This window comes from Rhea pennata, chromosome 25 (genome assembly GCF_028389875.1).
Source record: "Rhea pennata isolate bPtePen1 chromosome 25, bPtePen1.pri, whole genome shotgun sequence".
Classification (NCBI taxonomy): Eukaryota; Metazoa; Chordata; class Aves; order Rheiformes; family Rheidae; genus Rhea; species Rhea pennata.
In genome coordinates, this window is record NC_084687.1 from 5,743,029 (window position 1) to 5,760,662 (window position 17,634).

At 42.7% G+C, this 17,634-nt stretch overlaps 1 protein-coding gene across 1 annotated transcript; it reads right to left on the reverse strand.

Annotated features, from left to right (window-relative positions):
• Window positions 1-5,947: 5,947 nt before the first annotated feature.
• On the reverse strand, window positions 5,948-16,719 carry PM20D1 (peptidase M20 domain containing 1; the record flags this gene model as incomplete). Its single annotated transcript, XM_062594814.1, has 13 exons — window positions 5,948-7,662; window positions 8,508-8,607; window positions 9,328-9,496; window positions 10,823-10,894; window positions 11,991-12,069; window positions 12,329-12,390; window positions 12,642-12,717; window positions 13,066-13,185; window positions 13,296-13,429; window positions 13,997-14,083; window positions 14,875-15,107; window positions 15,721-15,807; window positions 16,566-16,719. Coding segments are annotated over 13 exons (1,503 nt in total), but the record flags the coding sequence as incomplete, so codon positions are not given.
• Window positions 16,720-17,634: the final 915 nt, after the last annotated feature.

Consider the following 17,634-nt stretch of genomic DNA (forward strand, 5'->3'; position numbering starts at 1 on the left):
TTTTACTCTAAATAACCATAGCTTTCTGGTACAGATTTTGCTCTCATCAAAGGATCTGTACATTGCCTATCACAGTGGGACTGAAGCCCAGGAACGCTAACACAGTACAGACAGTACGAGCCCGCTTTCAAGCCTCCGTGCCAGATTCAGTGGCTTCTTTGAAGCAGTGCAGCAAATAGTAGTAGGAATATTATCACATGTACTCACTCCTCCATCTGTTCATGCCAAACTGGCCCATAACAAATGTACATGTAAAAAGCAGGAACTTCTGCTTGGAGGTCAGTACCTCTGCAGTTAGTGTGGCTCTGCAGGATTCTTTCTTAATGAAACCAGCTTTTCTGATTGACATTCCCCTTTTATTTCATTTTTTCTTCTTTTTTTTTTTTTTTTTTTTTTCATTTTAAACACAAATGGAACTGTGACCAGTTGTTGTTTTTCCTTCCTGCCTTTCCTTTCCTCCCAGGAAATGGTCACCAGCAAGTTACTACCCAGACTGATTACGTGATCCCCAGCTCCATGCCTTGGAGACAGGTCTTGAAAGAGTAATGGTCTCCATGACACCAGCGTGTGTGTGAGGGGAAGAGGGAGGGCGACACAGGAACTGCACTCCCCCACAGACACCGAGTCAAGTATGACTAGAATTGCTGACTTCATTTCTTAAAATAAGGAAATGATGGTAGTCATGGTCAGTGGCGGCAAGAGATCCATTGTGATTCAGACCCTTCCAGAAACGTGTGCTCTGCTCCTTAATTCCTTTCTGCTTACAAAATTTAAAATTTGAACATTGGGAGTTTTCTTTCCTGAAATATTTGTTGCTTTGGAAGGAAAGGGTGACTGACACACTGAAAGCAGGACAATCTATGTATATTTAAAGCAGCGTGGAGATAGCTCAGATAAAACCACTTTTCTAACTTTCTCGGTCCCAACAACATTTGCAGATATTTCTCTTCTAAGAAGGCTGAATTTCTAGAGCAGGTCAGAAGAGTGCCACCTGTACAACGTAAGAATAACTAGCAACGTGTACTAGATTTTGTACCTATCCGGCATCACAAAGATTGAACCCAGTATTTCAAAGGATGATGACCACTGGCAGTTGCATTTGCAGTCGTTTAACTAATTCTCATGTTAACCGCCTGCCGTGACACAGCCAAAGAGACATATGGGAAAGCTGAGCCACACAAAATGTCTTAGCTAAAGCTGCAACACAGCTCCACACTCAAGCCGAGAGGGGAACCCAGGAGTCCCAAATCCTGCCTCCAGCCTTAGCTTCTGCCTTCCTTTGTCCAAAAAACCCTGGGCTTTTAGACGCTATTTCCGCCTTTATCTTTCCTTCCTGATTTGGAAAATCCATATCCCCCACGGAGCAACTGTTTCCCCCCCACAACCATAACACACACCAAAATGTGACCTTGTTGATTAACAGTCCGGCCAGCTGCACGCTCAGGAAGTGGAAGCATGAAGACAAAAGCCGCCTGAGACAAGAAAACAGAAATAGATAAAACCTCCACCACCTACGCTGACGCGCAGAGATCAGAAAGGCAGAGGATAAAAGGGCAGGAAATGGATTTCCAGTTGCAGAGTAGCAGGTACCAGTGGCAACAGAATGCTTGGAAAGGAAAGAATTTACCACTGAGCTACACTAGATTATGGAAAATTGTGCCCATGTGTTTTATAGCAGCCACATGACTTTAGCACTATGAAGCTGTCACACCACACAGTCCAGTTCTGAGCAAGGACCTTGTAAAGGCCTATGAAGCCAAAATGTTTATTGGATAAAGGCAGTAGAATTTTCCCTTTCCACAGATATCAGAGATACAGAAAGACGAAGAGATTTGGACAAAGTCACCCCCCCCAAAAAAAAAAAACCCACAGAATTTGAATGTTTTGAGAAGTCCAGACCCTTTGCTCCCTCTTAACCTCTAATTTTCTGACCTGAATGGAGCCTCAGTTGCATTTGACCATGGATTCTGAGGGGACCTAGTTATTAAAGTCTTTACAATTAGGAATCTCAGCAGACAAACTCAATGACTGATCAGGTCATGGATAATGACTTACCGCTACAGAGATCAGTCCAAAGCAAAAGCAATTTATGAAGGCAGGCAACAATGTCAGAAGCTGACCCTATTCTGGTCCTGGTCTGGGACAAGAAATGCAGATCACAGAAGTTCTGTTTTACCAGTCCTGGAAGCAAACAAAACAACCAGCAGCCTTTTTCTAAAGGTCTAAACAGCTGCTTGTCTCAACAGTATTCACGTGTCATCCACATGCTGTGTCTGCTGTGACAAACACACGTCAGTGTCACTCAGGTACATCCCTAGGGCTTTTTGCCATGTGAGAACATCTGGCAGAGGAAGGCTGAAGGGCCCTGGCTTCCTGTGAGGCCAGCGGTTCCTGTGTCCACAGCTGCCGACCCAGCAGCAGTGCGGCCACCTGTCAGGGTGGGACTGAGGACATACCTCACATTTCTGCCTTCTTCCAGGTATAGCCTCTACATTTTTTTCCCTCCCAGAAGTTAGGCCAAAGAAGACACTAACACCATGAGTCTTCTGGGCTGGTCAAGGCAGAGACTGATACTTAAAAAATTACAAATGAGAATCATCTCAGCTCCCTACTCAACTTCCTATTGTGTGTTCCTGTCACTTCACAAAATCCCAGCGATGACATTGGATTAACCTCCTGTGGTGCACAAATGTAAATAGCCAGAACGATAATAATGTTTAAATATCTAAATGTGGTGGGAAGAATAAAAATGCTCAATGGCAAATAATTATCCATTTGGAATATGCTTCATGGCTTGGATGTTGCTTTTTGTATCCTACTGCCCAGACCTTGACCCAACCCGTAGGTAAATACGTCAGTGATGAAGAGCATTTACTCTTTCTTCTCCACCCCTTGCATTAACTACCCTTCAATGTGGTCATTTTCCTTCCTGCTGTGAACTGACTGCAGCTTCCTTTGGCGCCCACCATCACAGCTCTTAAATCAGCCAGAGTGATCTCTACTGAGTGAAGTAGGTCACTCCCTTCCCCACCACGCTGCGCTCTTTATCTCTGCCGCCCCTGCTACCCTGGGAAGCTATGGAACTGGAAACCGGAGCCAAGCCTCCTGCGCTGCAACTCAGATCACGCATAGCCTTCACTACGCTGTTCAAGCAAAAAAAAAAAAGGAAAAAAAGGAAAAAAACACAACATGGGCAGCACTTCTGAATGCCTCTAGGCCTTGCTACAAGTATTGAGAGATGCTGATGTACAACTACCAGTGCTGCAGTAGAGACCTCATAGGTCATGACAGTACAGTTTCTTTAAAGGGTTATTTTGGCAACCTGAATTTGGGAACTAAAGAAATAAAGTATGTCTGTAAAAATTCCAGAGCAGTAGCAACCTCTGCAGAGGAGCTGCAGATGGGGACTGAATGCACTGGCAAGAATCTGTGCAAGGTTCAACCTGGTAACAGCACACAGTACTACAGGTCAGGACTGAGGGTCACAGGTGAGGAGTGCCTCTCTTGAATGGCAAAGGATATTGCACATGGCTGAGGAGCCTCCAAGTTACTCAAGAGAAGTCTTGCTCAGTGGCACTGGCTGAGTCAAGCGGGGAAGATGTGACAGCACCTGCTTAAGAAAATGGACTTCATCAGATCCATGAAATACCAAAGTAGCAAAAGAGGAGCCAAGAATGCAAGTGTCAAATGCAAGGCAGGAGGAAACAACTTTGTAAACACCTTGTTCCTGGATTGTCCTCCAGCTCTGTGTCTGAACTCTCCATGGTCACTGGAGGCTCAAAATAAACTCAGCCCTTTTAAACAGAGGCCAGCAACAGAGCTTTCTTTAGAAAATGCAGGTGTGGAATGTGACCTTTTCTTCGTAGTGTTGCAGGCCTGTATGACCCCACATCAGCTGCTGTGCTTGCTACAGGCTGCTGTGGCTGGACAACCACAGACATATTACTTTGAGTAAGTGTTGTCAGAAGAATGTCAGCTTTGTAGAGCTGGCTGCAAAGAAGAGGAAAAAGGAAGTTGCTATGCAAGCAACACAGGAATACACTAACATACTGGAACTGGGCTGAAACAAACAGCATTAAAACCCTATTAAACATAACACCAAGCTACATGTCTTCAGAGCAGAAAATCAGGCTTTTGTTTCTCTGATGAATCAGAGGCAATTGGTCCATGTGACTCATTACAAAAAAGAATAAACCAGAGTTATAGGTCTGTTTTTTCATGATGTATTTGTCATCATCAAGAAGTTAGTCATGCAATGCAAATTTTTAAATAATCTGAGCAAAGTAGGCCAGTGCATCATCCTTACATAACAATTTACATGTTGACCCAAAGATTTCAAACACTACTCAAGGTGAGAGACATTCTGTGAGAACGTATAATGAGAAAAGTGGAGAGAATGAGAATGGGGTGGAGAAGATACTGTTCTGTCAGAAGCAGAATGCAAGTATCAGATCACCAGGCAACCCTTCAGAATTGTGCCAGATAAGTGTGACATGGCAGCTAATATGATAAAACAAGGGAGAATACAAAGGACAAAACTGCTGTAGGTACTAAGCGTGCGTCATTATCAGAAGTGACTGAAAAAAATGGGGAGAGCTGAGGATCATTGGATCCTGAAGGATAAGACCTGTTTAAGGCACCTCTGTTCAGAGGCTTCAGGTGAGAATAAAGCTCTGTTGAACATTTACTGCAGAGGCACACTGCATGATTTCAGCACTAGTTGATAAGCAGCACTTAATAAGGCTCTGCAACAAGCCACATTAGCAAAACCCCACGGCACACTTTTGCATAGTACCTGCCAAAACCAGCCCTGCCTTGCCAGTGCTGTTTGTCCTTCACTTTCCCTTCAGCAACAAAATGAATCTTCAAATGAATCTCCTTTCAAGAAATAATCCTTGCAAAAACACAGAGATGAGTGATTTTTGATCAGGGACAGGAGATTACAAAATATAAAGGATGCTTTATGTCTTTAGGACTCTTTTGCTATTTTAACAGACAGCAAATCCCTCCTTCCACACCACAGCACATTCTTCGCTGCACAACAGCATGAGGCAAGTTAGGATTTTTGCAGCATGACCACTGCCACAGAATCAGAGAATGGTTGAGGTTGAAAGGGGCATCTGGAGATCATCTAGTCTTTACTCACTCCCCTCCTGATGCTGTTTGCCTTCTTTGCTGGTCATATCCGATTCGCTGTCCACCAGGACCCCCAGGTCCATTTCTGCAAAACTGCTTTCCAGCCGGTCCTGCATGGGGCCATCTCTACCCCAGCGCAGGACTTTATTTTCCCTGGCTGAATTTCATGAGAGTCCTGTTGGCCCATTTCTTCAGCCTGTGGACCTGCCCCTGAATGGCAGCACAGTTGTCTGGTTTAGATGATACAAAATTGGGGGGAGTGGTTGATACAGACTTGCTGAGGGTGCACTCTGTCTCATCATCCACGTCATTAAGGAAGATGTTAAACAGTATTGGTCCCATACAACCAAAGTTGAAGCAAAGGCTTTAGAGCCTTAGTCACCTTTACAGAGACTAGTCAGAGGAAAAATTTCCTCTACCTTCTACTCATGGCAATTTATTTTTAATATGTGCTGTACCCTGACATACCACTTTTGCTGCATCTGCAACAAGAATTTGAAAGAGGAATGATACCTCTGTGACGAGCTGTTGATACACAGCTGAAGAGATTAATGATGTTAGGACATACAAATTGAATGAATAAAAGGTAAAAAATGCAAAATATTTACTATCCAGTAATGCATAAACAGAATTAGTTAATTTTGTGTAGAAAGGAGACTACCAGGGAGGGTGCAGGATTAAAGCTGGCTGGAAAATATGTGGATTTGTTTTGATGGAAACTTTACAACTTGCTCTAGTGCAGAACCAGGTGTGGAAATGATTTCATTGCAATTATACAGTTACATTAAAAGACTACATAATAATCAGAAAATAATTTGCCTTCCTTTTTTATTAGATAAAAATTATGATATGTTTTCAACTACTTAGTCACTTGATACAGTTTTAGCCCATTGTCTGTACTGGTAAAGTCAGAATGCAAATACAGAATGGTGAAAGGAATGAATAGAAATCACATTTCCATCACTCTTTTTCAAGATATATTTCAAGATACTTCATGTACATTTCAGTACATTTTACAATGTGAGTATAAATCAGAATAACCACCTACTCTGGTGCATAATAAACTCTGAAAAAGAAACAAGCATCTCTGCAGCAGTGCAACAGAAGGATACATGGCTGGTTCCTATAGCACAGGAAATGCATGTCAGTGCAACAAAGTATTTTTCACCCTGTGTGTACTTTGGCTAACATCTGATTCTTAATTCCTTCCTTGTTTAATTAATAACAGTAACTGCAGCTAAAGGGACTATTTAGGCCAAAAGAAGAATATTTAACTCTTCAGTGCTAACAAGTTAGGTATGCTAATGCAAGAAGTGCACGACAAGACGAAACAGAGTCAACATCAATGGCCTGTCCACCTTAGGGTTCCCAAAGAGTTAAATCAAGAATGATTTAAGTGCTAGAGTAAAGTGAAAAGTGCTAGTGAGGCAACGAAGGAACAGAGAAGGCTCCCTGCTCCCGCTGAACTGGAAGAAACTGAAGGGCTAACTCTTTTTCAGAATCAAGTTCTCAGAGGAAAGAGAAACATATACTACAGAGAAACTGATTCAGGGCAAAGAGAACATATATTAGCAGACAATGCTGATTTAGTTTCCTATTTAAAGCTGCAGTTCCTTAGTCTGACACCCAGCTGCACAATACATTCTAGGCCTTACCAAAGAAAGAGGAAAAAAAAGTCACTGAAAAGATGGGGAAAAACGTTAATAGCAGATTTAGCACCTCTGAAATCAGGGCGACATCAGTTAAAGCAACAGAATTAGAACTTCTGGAGGTCAGTATTTTAAACTAGAGTTAGAAATCAGTGTATGAATGGGAGAACTAGCAATACCTAGATAACACTGACATTGGTTGAGAGCACCACCTGTGAAAGAAGCCTATACAAAACAGCAGTGCAACAGACTCAATACAATGCTACCCAAGTACACCAAATCAGCACCATGTTACAGGCTTTCCACACAAGCTTTTGATAGAGACAGTCCTTGTGAAAAATCAATTATCCGTACAGGAGGAGTTTGTCAAAAGCACACATAGGGAGATTAGCTCTTTTAGAGATGGATGAGTGACTGCAAATTATAGCTTAGATTTCTAAGTGACTACCAATTTCAGAGGCTTAAGGATTTAAAGAAAGTGTGGAAAAACGTAGTGTCATCAGATTAATGTCTGCATGAGAATAGGGAAACACAGAAATCAGGGTTATCTGTTGTGTTTTGGTCAGGTTCTTATCACTTTCTGGCAAACTGTGCACCTGTAGCTAAAGCAACAACCAAACAACCAACATCTTTTTCATCTGTATGTAAACCACAATTTGCAATAATAAAATTCTAGACACAGCTCAATATGCCAAATCCCTGCCGCCCCTGAGTCTACCTCTGTACCTGCTGCTCTCAGCTTTTGTCTCACAGCTCATGGGAGGTTGCGTGAGGCTCCGGAAGCTTGTCAATATCACAGTTCTTAATCAGTTGAAAGAGAAACTCGACCTGTTTTTCATAAACCTCAACAGAGATTCTCTCATTCAACCCATGGATCCTGGTAGAAAGAGAAGAATGTTTTTCATTCCAGTATGCATTTGTGTGTTTGTGACCCACTTGCATATAATGAGCATCCTATTTGTCTGCTCATTTCATAAAGCAACATGCAACATAGAAAGACCACAATATATGCCAGATATGGCACTCTAACCATGTAATGTCTGTTCCTCAGGACAACCAAAATAATTTACCAATTCTAAGGCTCCGAGCACAGTGACTAAGCCCACAGATCGTGTGGAAAAGAACAGCCAGTATTCTACTTCTCTGCCCCGATCTTGGCCATTTTGTCTTGTACAGCTACCAGAGCACTCTACTCCTGTATCACCTGCACCTCAATAAAATGATAAATCCATGTCATAGAAAATAAACAATCTCCTTGCATAGTACCTTCTTCTTTATCATTTTACCCCAGGAAACTAGCATTAAGGAGCTAATGAATTGGGAGTGGCACGTGTGCCAAACACAGGGATAGGTCTCTTAAAACAAGACCAAACACTACAACAATACCTTCCAAACTGCAGCACTATATATAGCATCCAACCAGCCTTACTTTATTGTACAAATTCTGCTGTACTATTGGATAGGGACACCTGAATGAGGTCTTGTCTGCATCTGAAGTAACGAAGAATAAGGACTAATGTTCTCCCAATGTAATTATCATCCTCTATTTGTGCAGCACCCAAATCAGCAGGAAATGGGTGGCCTAAGAGAATGTGAGGCAACAACAATGCCATGCCAAGGTATACAAGGCTGGGTTTCCTTCTCCCGCCTAACACGTATCCATTTTATCTTTCTTTAGTCTCCACCCCAAACAGCTGCCCCCATACAGATAGAACACAGTACCTGGGAAGATCATCCGATTTCAAGAGCACTGGGTTAAATCGATAAATGGCATTTGTGACGTTAGTGAAATGCCTGCTGTCTGTGTTTCCAACACATGTGCCTGGAAAACAAACCTCAGTTTTACTTTACATGAGAACAGCAAATTAACGACCCACATTTCCCAGGAGAAAGAAAAGGCATCTGGTAACAATTTTACATGACCCATACCTACACCAAAAGCCAAATCATTGAAAACAGTCTATGCTACATCCTGAAAGAAGAAAATTCTCTCTTCAGTAACAAAAGGAACTGAACATACAGTTCAACTATTCTAAGGACAGCTATGATAACTAGCGTCTACAGAAGTTCAAGCTTCAAACTGCAATCCGACCAAATGTACAGAACTAGCAAGGAACTGTCAGCAAGGGAAGGAGCTGGAATCATAAGGAATAATACAGAAGAGCAGGAATGGCTTTGCTAGTTATGAAGCAACACAAGAAGAGCTAAAGCAAGAAGACCTCCTGCTCCCTCACAATTCCTTTCTTCCCTGAAGAGATCCCTTTGTACGTGTAGAGTCCAATTCAAGGCTCATTGTTTCGGTCAGTTTCCTGTTTGGTCTTTTACTTCCACTACTAAAAAACAACATCATGAAGTTTAAAACAGAAAGAGGGAACCAAATTGAAAAGGAAAAAGCAGCTGTTTCCAGTAGTTAACAGCTGGGGTGGAGAAATACACAGAAAATGGAAACAAAGCAATGGCAGGGGAGGAGGGGAGAGAGCAAAGGGAGGAAGAAGGGTGGAAGTTGGAAAGGAAACAATAATCATCATGTGCTTGCTCTTACCTGGGACCACACTGTCAACGTTCGGGAAAGTATCCAGAACGGTTCTTTGAAAAACATGGACTCCAAATGTCTGGTCATCCCAAGGACTGATGGGAAGTGGGTCAAAAGCCTCTACTACATCAATCTTCACTCTGTTATCAGCAATAGTGTTTCTAACTGTCTCTAGCACCTATGGGTTAAGCACAGAGATTAAATAAGCAAAGGAAATGAGAAAACGTCCCTTGTTGATGCCTGCCTATGATCCAGTTTCCAGAAAATGTTTGTCAGTGAACTGCCAATTGTGGCTCCAAATATAGATGCATATTTAGGACTGGTACTGAGTGACAATCTGTCTTCCTCTTACTCACTGGATGACTGGTATTAAAGCTAAATTTTTTTTCTAGCGCAAATCAGACGAGTATCACTGTCTCAAGGTCTCCCTGAAATGCTTCAGCCCTGAAAAGCATGTGGTCAAGCTGCTGCTGGGTCATCCAAGTAAACAGAATCCAGAAAAATCATCTAGAAAGATAAATGTTCATCAAAGGTTTGAGAAGGGAAGATATTATTTACTGATAATTTTTCATGGCTGTCCTTTGCTGGACAGCTCTGTCATATCTACGCAGTTGCTCAAGACTGTCTCATTCTCACAGAAGATTTAACGCTTCCATTCCATAGTCACATATGATCCACGTGCTCTTTGGCACAAGAATGACTGCTGAAGTCTGCTTCCTGTAACTGCAGGGCATGCTTTCAAATGTCGTTTGCTTCTTACTCTGTTCCCTATTCAGAAGATATTTGAAATTTTAACAGAGTTTCTAAGAAGGTGGCGCTGAATAAATTCTATTCCACTTGTAAACAGATCAACCTTTCTCACTTGCACTGCACTCCTTATAACAATAGCCAGTACAGATACCCAGCATTAAAGCAAATCACCCATCCAAATGTGATGAATTACTCTAGCTACAAACCCAGGTAAAGAAAAAGCCATAAGAAACAAGGAACTTGGTAACAAACACGGCTTATCTGACATTTTTTCCTCCTTTGAGATGAAATTCAGCCTGCATAAAGGCGCAGTTTCCAAATCTTCCCCTTCCAGTGCTTGTTTAAATATGGCGAGAGAAGGCAAGAGCTTTCCAATAGAACACACCTGCTGCCACAGAGGCTAAGTTAATCTTAGATATGAGTGCTATTTTGCTCAGGAAAGGATGGAGAATAAAGCAGCATCTGGAAGCGAGGAGGCATACAGCCTGAACAAAGGCGCTATGTACCTACACAACTCATGCACAAAATGAAAGCAGATGATTTTTGTACCATCTCATACATCTCATGCATTTTCTGTGAGAATCTTTAATAGAACACACCTCAACGGCTTGGCTGACAAAATGCCTAAAGGTATAGAAAACATTAAAAACGGAGGGAAGCTTCCTGTCAGTAAATCAGTCACTAGTTTCAAAGGTACAGAGAAGTAAACTACCCGAAAGGAGAGCAGAAAAGTAAATGATTGAGTGGATAGTACCTCAGTGGCCTTTTCTGCAGAATGGATCCGGAAGTTCACAGTTGCTTTTGCAGAAGATGGGACAACGTTTATCTAGAAAAAAAGAATCAAAACTCAAAAGAAAGTTAAAAACAGATCAAAATGCCAACTGCAAACTCAGAAACTGCTCAAACAACTGCAGCCCTCATAACCTACAGCTTCATTTTGTTCCTACTAACATAAATATGGTTATCTCCTTCCATAATCTGTGTTTAAATACTATAAATCTCATTTATAATGCAGATAATTGTACAAAGAAATATTCATTGTTTCAACAAACAAGGTTATCTGTTCACAAGAAAAAAACTTATCTGTATAAACCCTCCCCCTTCACAAACTTTGAGAAACTTCAGTAAAGTTTGTTTTTTAACAATATTTTACCTAATGTGTCCAAAAATTTATTTTACTGTCATATTTCTTTTCCCTAAGTATGAAGCATGTAAGACACTTAACAGATTATATTAGTGAAGACACATAACTCTCTTCTAAAGAATGAGTGTCTATAGCTTTTCACCAAAGTTACAATTTTCTAAAAAACAAAAGAAAGCAAAGTGTCACTTCTCTCCTGGCCACTCAGTGTCACTGTTCAGCCATTGTAATTTCCTTTCTTGAAAGCACACTTTTCAGTAACAGATTCCCCCCGCCATGGAACACAAAATAGCCTGCTTATTTTCCAGGGTTATAGTATTTTTGGATGGCTGCTTCTCTTTACTAGGGCAAGGCCTGGCTGCACCAGCCAGAACCTGTTATTTCTCATCCCAGGTGCATGCTAAGCCTACTAGAATGACAGTAAACGTCAGACATGTTCTCACAAAAGTGAGGCTCCATCTGAGCCTTACTCAGTACTTGTGACTGTAACATGGTTTCAACTATCATCAACAATACTTTACAGTGTAACACAGATAATGTTCTGTCGTATCCATCCTAAAACATAAACTATTTGTAACCTTGGATCTCTGTGAGGCAGGTACCAGTTACTTCAGAAATGAAGTAATTTTTAACTGTAACTAAACCCAAGCCACATAAAAAATGAAGTGTTAATGGTAGTGAGGGCATGTACACTGGCAGAATCATCCTCCTACAACACTATTTCAAACTGTGTCATGCCACATGGGAAAAAAGTAAAAATAAATAAATCAAAATGAAGTACCTTGACTCCCGCATTAAACATTGTGACTGCTGTAGTAGTTCGAATCAAGGCATTGGTGGAAGGTTTCCAGGAAAGAATTCTCAATAAAAAAGAAAAAGAAAAAAAAGAAAAAAAATAATTTTTCAAAATTTAGTATCTATAAAACATAACCACAATTACATGGGCAACAAGCTGAATAAAGGCATATTCAATTAACAAAGCACTTACTAACTGTGAAGCACTCTGTCTCAGCTACAAAATGGGATGACTGATTTCCTTGGAAAACTAGAAATGGCTATGGGTCTTCATCTTTTAAGGGTGATAGGCTAGGAATGCTTAGGAAGGATATATTTTCTTACCTGCTGACAATAGGTGAAAACAGCCATAAATTGGTCATGACAAGATTGAGAGGAAAACTGAACTAAATGGAAGAAACAAAACCACAAGTCAGTAAGTTCTTAAGTTTCAAGATGACAGTGTAGTCGTTCTTCTGTAGTTAAAACAAGGTTAATAGGAACACTTCCCTGCATGAGAAAATGCCAGCTAGAGTCTTCTTCTTTTCAGTAAATTATTTCAACAGGAAATCCATAATTATGCTCTATGCTCAATACTGGGTTACTCTTCACTTAGTAATATTAAAATCTGTGAATGAAATTATAGTTCTTTCCTCACCTCTGAGGCAAGGTGCTCCAGAGTCATGAGTTCTGGCCCATAGCTGAACCGATTGGGCATGGGATTCTGCTCCAGTCTGCAGCAAAGCAAATGCACATTTGAAATAATAAAAAAAAAAAACATTGGTAATCTCTGTTGCTACTGAGTGAATTAGTATAAGTATGATGATGTAGCACTTGTCCAGATTACAAGGACTCAACAGATACTAGGAACAGTTGGAAAGACACTCCAGACATTTGTCATTTTTCCCTTGGTTGGAGATTGCATTTCTGCATTTCTAAGTGAGATACAAACTTCAGCTTCAAATACATAAGGGGAACTTACAAAACACTCTTAACGTAAAGATTAAAAAAGCTAATCGCTTCTCAGTGACTTATGAGATTGCTCGACTGTCTCAGATGTTAGATGACAGGGAAACCCTCACCTGGACATTGCTGCTGCAAGAATGCCAATGCTCGTCTCCTTAGGAGGAAAGGATGAATGTCCTGGCTCCTTTTCCACAGTGAAGTTCAGTGTTATTGAACCTTTTTCTGTGATACCTATTCTGATCAACCATACATAAATGAATGGATTAATGCAACTTTAAAGATATGTGTACAGACTATTGAAAATGGATCACTTTTGTCATGGTTAATTCTGTACCCTCTTACTTACAGAGCTACTGGCTTCTTCACTCCTGCAATGACACCTTCTAGGATAACACTTCCCTCATCTAACAAGAAGGAGAGTTTCACTCCTCTAGCTTCCAACAGAGCTGCAATCTTCTTTGCTCCCTTTTGACCAAACACCTGTGAGAATCCAAGCAGAGGAACCGGCCAGGTTAAGCCACAGCATCAGGAAGAATACTGGAAAACATCTTGCTGTTGACAGTGCCAGTACTACAATGCAGAGAATGCAAGAAATCCCATAATGAACAGCTACAGAACAATCTGTCATTAGAAGGTTCTTTCTAGCAAAATCCAGTGGTCATTGCTAATGGCCTAGAAGCAAATGAACATACATCCACATTGAGAGATGTTCTCATCCATGAACATTAATGAATCTTGATTTGAATCCTACTAGTTCTTGGACATAATGGTATCTCACAACTATGAACTCCACAGATTGATTAGTCATTTTTGAAGAGGTATTTGGTTTTACTATAGTCAATTCTTTGTCTTTTTATTATTAAGATGACTAAACAAAACCACCTTGCCTGTCTCTTTGTACCACTTATTAGTTCAATCAATATAAAACTATGACCATGTGTCTGACACAGTATGTATCCACATAACTGTAAGATACACATGAGGGCCTTGTTGTGTAGGTGGACAATGGATACAATTCGTTCTTCAGATGCAGTGAAAGAGAAATACCTCTTCATCATGTCCAATGCCAACATAGAAAGATCTGCGGGGTCTGTAGTTTCTTCTCAGCAGAAATTCTAGAGCTTGCAGAATGCCCTGAAAAAAAAAACAGAATATATTTTACTATTCTTAGGCAGCAGTATGCAGAATAAAATAACATAAAAGAAATACGGTGCATTCACAGCCCTTAAGGAGACTTTATTCCATTCACAGCTGAGCTTTTATTTCCACAACTCCTACTGATGATATTCGCATTCGCTGGAAAATACGCTTATAGTCCTGATCAATGACGCTTAAGACTTAGTGTGCTATACAGTATCAGCCTACATACAAAAGATACAGTATGGGCTTGTTCTTGCTACTGAGAAAGTCAGTGACAACTGCACGGGAAGCATAATGGAGTTTTAATTATTCAAGGACCTTGTTGTTCCTTTAAACTAACTAAACTACACATATTTTGACTCTGACTTGAGCTATCAAATCTATTTAATTTAATGAGCAGTATGTTTTGTACTAAAAGCGTTAAGAAGATAAAAACACAAGAATGAGAAACATAATCTGCACTCTCAAGTCTATCCCTGAATTCAAAGGCAGTATTTGACATAAAATTTAAATATGGCATTTATCCAAGTACATCTCCATCAATAAACGTATTACATTCTGTAGTTTGTATGAGCTTTAACTCTGTCTTCTTCAGTGATAAAAGACCACTCCCATTTCACCTCTGGGAAAAGCTGGCTGAACACTGCAAGGCTTAGGAATTTATTATTAATGTGCTTCATTTAAAGATAGCAACGAGAGACAATACATAAATCTCAAGAGAATAGATTCTTCCACTCTGTCTTTTTTCAGGCTACGTAGAAGAGCCAATTACCAAGAAGACATACTATAGCTGAGTTTTTGTTATCCAGTGTTCCTCGTCCATAGATGAAACCTTCATGTTCAGCACCTGAGAAAGGAGGGACATCCCAGCCTTCTGGGGTAGCAGGCACAACATCCATGTGTGCAAGCAGCATGTAGGGCATCATTTCAGGGTTGGAACCCTGAACAGTGAAAAGATGGCTATATGTTCCAACGATTTCATGTTGAATGAACTTTGAAGAAAATACAGCAGGAAAGACTGTTAAGAAGATAAAAAAAAAAAAAAAAAAGTAATAAAGAAAAACTATCAGTAATTTCCAAAATTATCACATAGCTATCCACAGCACAGCTATCTATCTAACCTCAGTAGGAGCACTGTAAATAAGACTGACCATAACAAATTTGCTTCAGGAAGCACATATGCAGCTTTGCTCTTGCAGCTTGACCAATCCATCTCAGTTTTTATTTAAAATTTTCCTAAGTAAAATGGGAACTGTTGTACACAGTGCTGCAGCTGTTTTGCAGGTAGCAATGATGGGGCTGCCCAAAAAAAAAAAGGCTGAAATAGGGTTGGTCTTCCTCTTATTCTGCCCTCCTCCCTTTTTCTTTTGTAATGGTGAGCTCATTCAACCTTCCCAAAGACCAAAAAATGTAATTGCAAAAAGACATCTGAAACTTCTCTGCTCTAGCTTTAGCCATTGCTACCCAAAGTACATTGCTGCAGAGGTAATGTACAGATGCCATTTTTGCCAGTTCTTTAAGAAAAACAAAATAAAATTCTATTCCATTACATTCAAGAACCACACATTCTGCTCAATTTGTTTACTAAAACTGAGCAGCAAAAATAGCTAAGAATTAAAGTTTAACTTTACCTTCCTGAATATAATTCCCAAATTCTGCCAAGGCAGTTGTATTTAAGTCCTCTGGAGATATGGAAACAGTTGGGATTTTAACAGCACCTTTGATAAAACACAGAATAGCAATCTTTCAGCAGTGAAATCATGCAAACAGTATCTGGATTGCATTTCAAAAGGAGGAATGTGAGAATTTTCTTGGCTCTAAAGAGTCTTTCACAGGACAGTAAGTGGTACCACTGTCAGAAAGCCTGAAGCACTTCAGCAGAGCTGTGTGTACTCCATCTATGTGTTCCAAGATATTTTTTCTAGATACTTTTATTTTTTCATCCTGAAGTGTTAAATGATAATATTAGGAGAGCCAGCGCTCAGATGCAGCCACATTTTGCTTTGGGTGAGCGAAGTTGTGTTGTTGTCCCTTACTGCCAGCGGAACAGGCTAACTTTTCTGAGAGTTCAAGTTTCATTTTTGGTAATACAAGCCGGACCGCGGCACTGCCGGAGCTGCTGGGGCGCGAACAGCCGCGTCTCGCTCCTCCATCCGCGGCGGGGCTTGCCGCCGGCATCAGGCCGCTGCGGCCCAGACACCTTTACAACCTGGTGCCTTCCCGAGGGCTGCGTGCCCAGTAACGACGCGAGCTCCCTTAACGGTGTTGCTCGACGCTGCAACACACGTATATCCGCCGCAGGCTTGCGTTTTCCTGTTAAAAACGCAAGTATCTACGCGGATCTTTTTTTCGGGAAGTCTTCCACAGCAAGCAGGAGGCTGGCACAGCCCCTGCCCCGGCTCTCCACAGGCCGCCAGCCCGCGGGACCCCCCGGCCGCTGTGTGGAGGGGGGGGGCGCCATGGCGGGCCCAGTCACCTCGCAGCGCCTCCCGCAGCTCCAGCCGCTCGCGGTCGCTGAACACGGTGGCGGCGGCGGCGGGGCGCCGCGCCCAGAGCGGCGGGATGGCCGGGGTGCGCGGGCCGTAGGCGCGGAGCAGCACGGCGGCGGCGAGCACCAGCGCCGCCCCGCACAGCCCCAAGCCCGCGGCCCAGGCCGCCGCCCGCCGCCACCGCCGCAGCCGCCCGCCGCCCGCCATCACCGGCGGAGCGCGGCGGGCACCGCCCCGCTGAGGAGCGCGACGGGCGTGGCGGCCCACCAATCACCGCGCGTCCTCACCCCCCCCGCGGCCCGGCCGGCCAATGGCGATGCGTGGTCCCGCCCCCTTCCCTTAGCAAGGCATTGTGGGAGTTGTAGTCCTGCGCTGCGGAGCGGGGGACATGGCGGAGGTCAGGTGGGAGGGGAGGTCTGGGGCGCCTGGGTTCATTCCCGGCAGGGAAACCCGACATCCCTTCTCTCGAGGGACCTTAGGAAGCTGTGGATAACGGTGCGTGTGAGCTGCGAGGTGCTGTGGGTGCACGGCAGAGAGCAATGTGCATCTCCCTTCACGGCGGCCCGGGGGCCCGCCCGGAGGCTGGGAGGCGTCGAGGCCCTCGGCGCAGGCCGCAGCTCCTGAAACGGCGTTTTAGGGGGGAAAGGGATGTCTTTAGGGAATAAACGTGCCGGGTTCGCGTGGGGCAGCGCGTGCTGGGCAGGAGGAGCCTGGTTCATCAGGAGCAGGCCGCGGCGAGCCCTGAGGAGAGCAGCACGGTGAGCCCCCGCGGTGCAAACCCTGCCCTGACAGAGCTGAACACAGCCTGGTTTTGGGAACAGGCACAACCTGCCCCAGGAATCTGGCCCTGTGCTTAGCAGTACTTTAGCAGGTTTATCCTACTGTTCAACCTCACTCTTCTTTGCAGCAATATAAGCATGTCCTTTCTTGCCCAGTTTCACCAGGGAGCACAATGCAGAGATTTTTCTTTCCTTCTTTGCAGCAGTCTTGCACTGAATTTGAGGATGTCTCCCATGTCTCCTTGGTTAAAACAATCCTGGCTTGTTTAATGCTGGA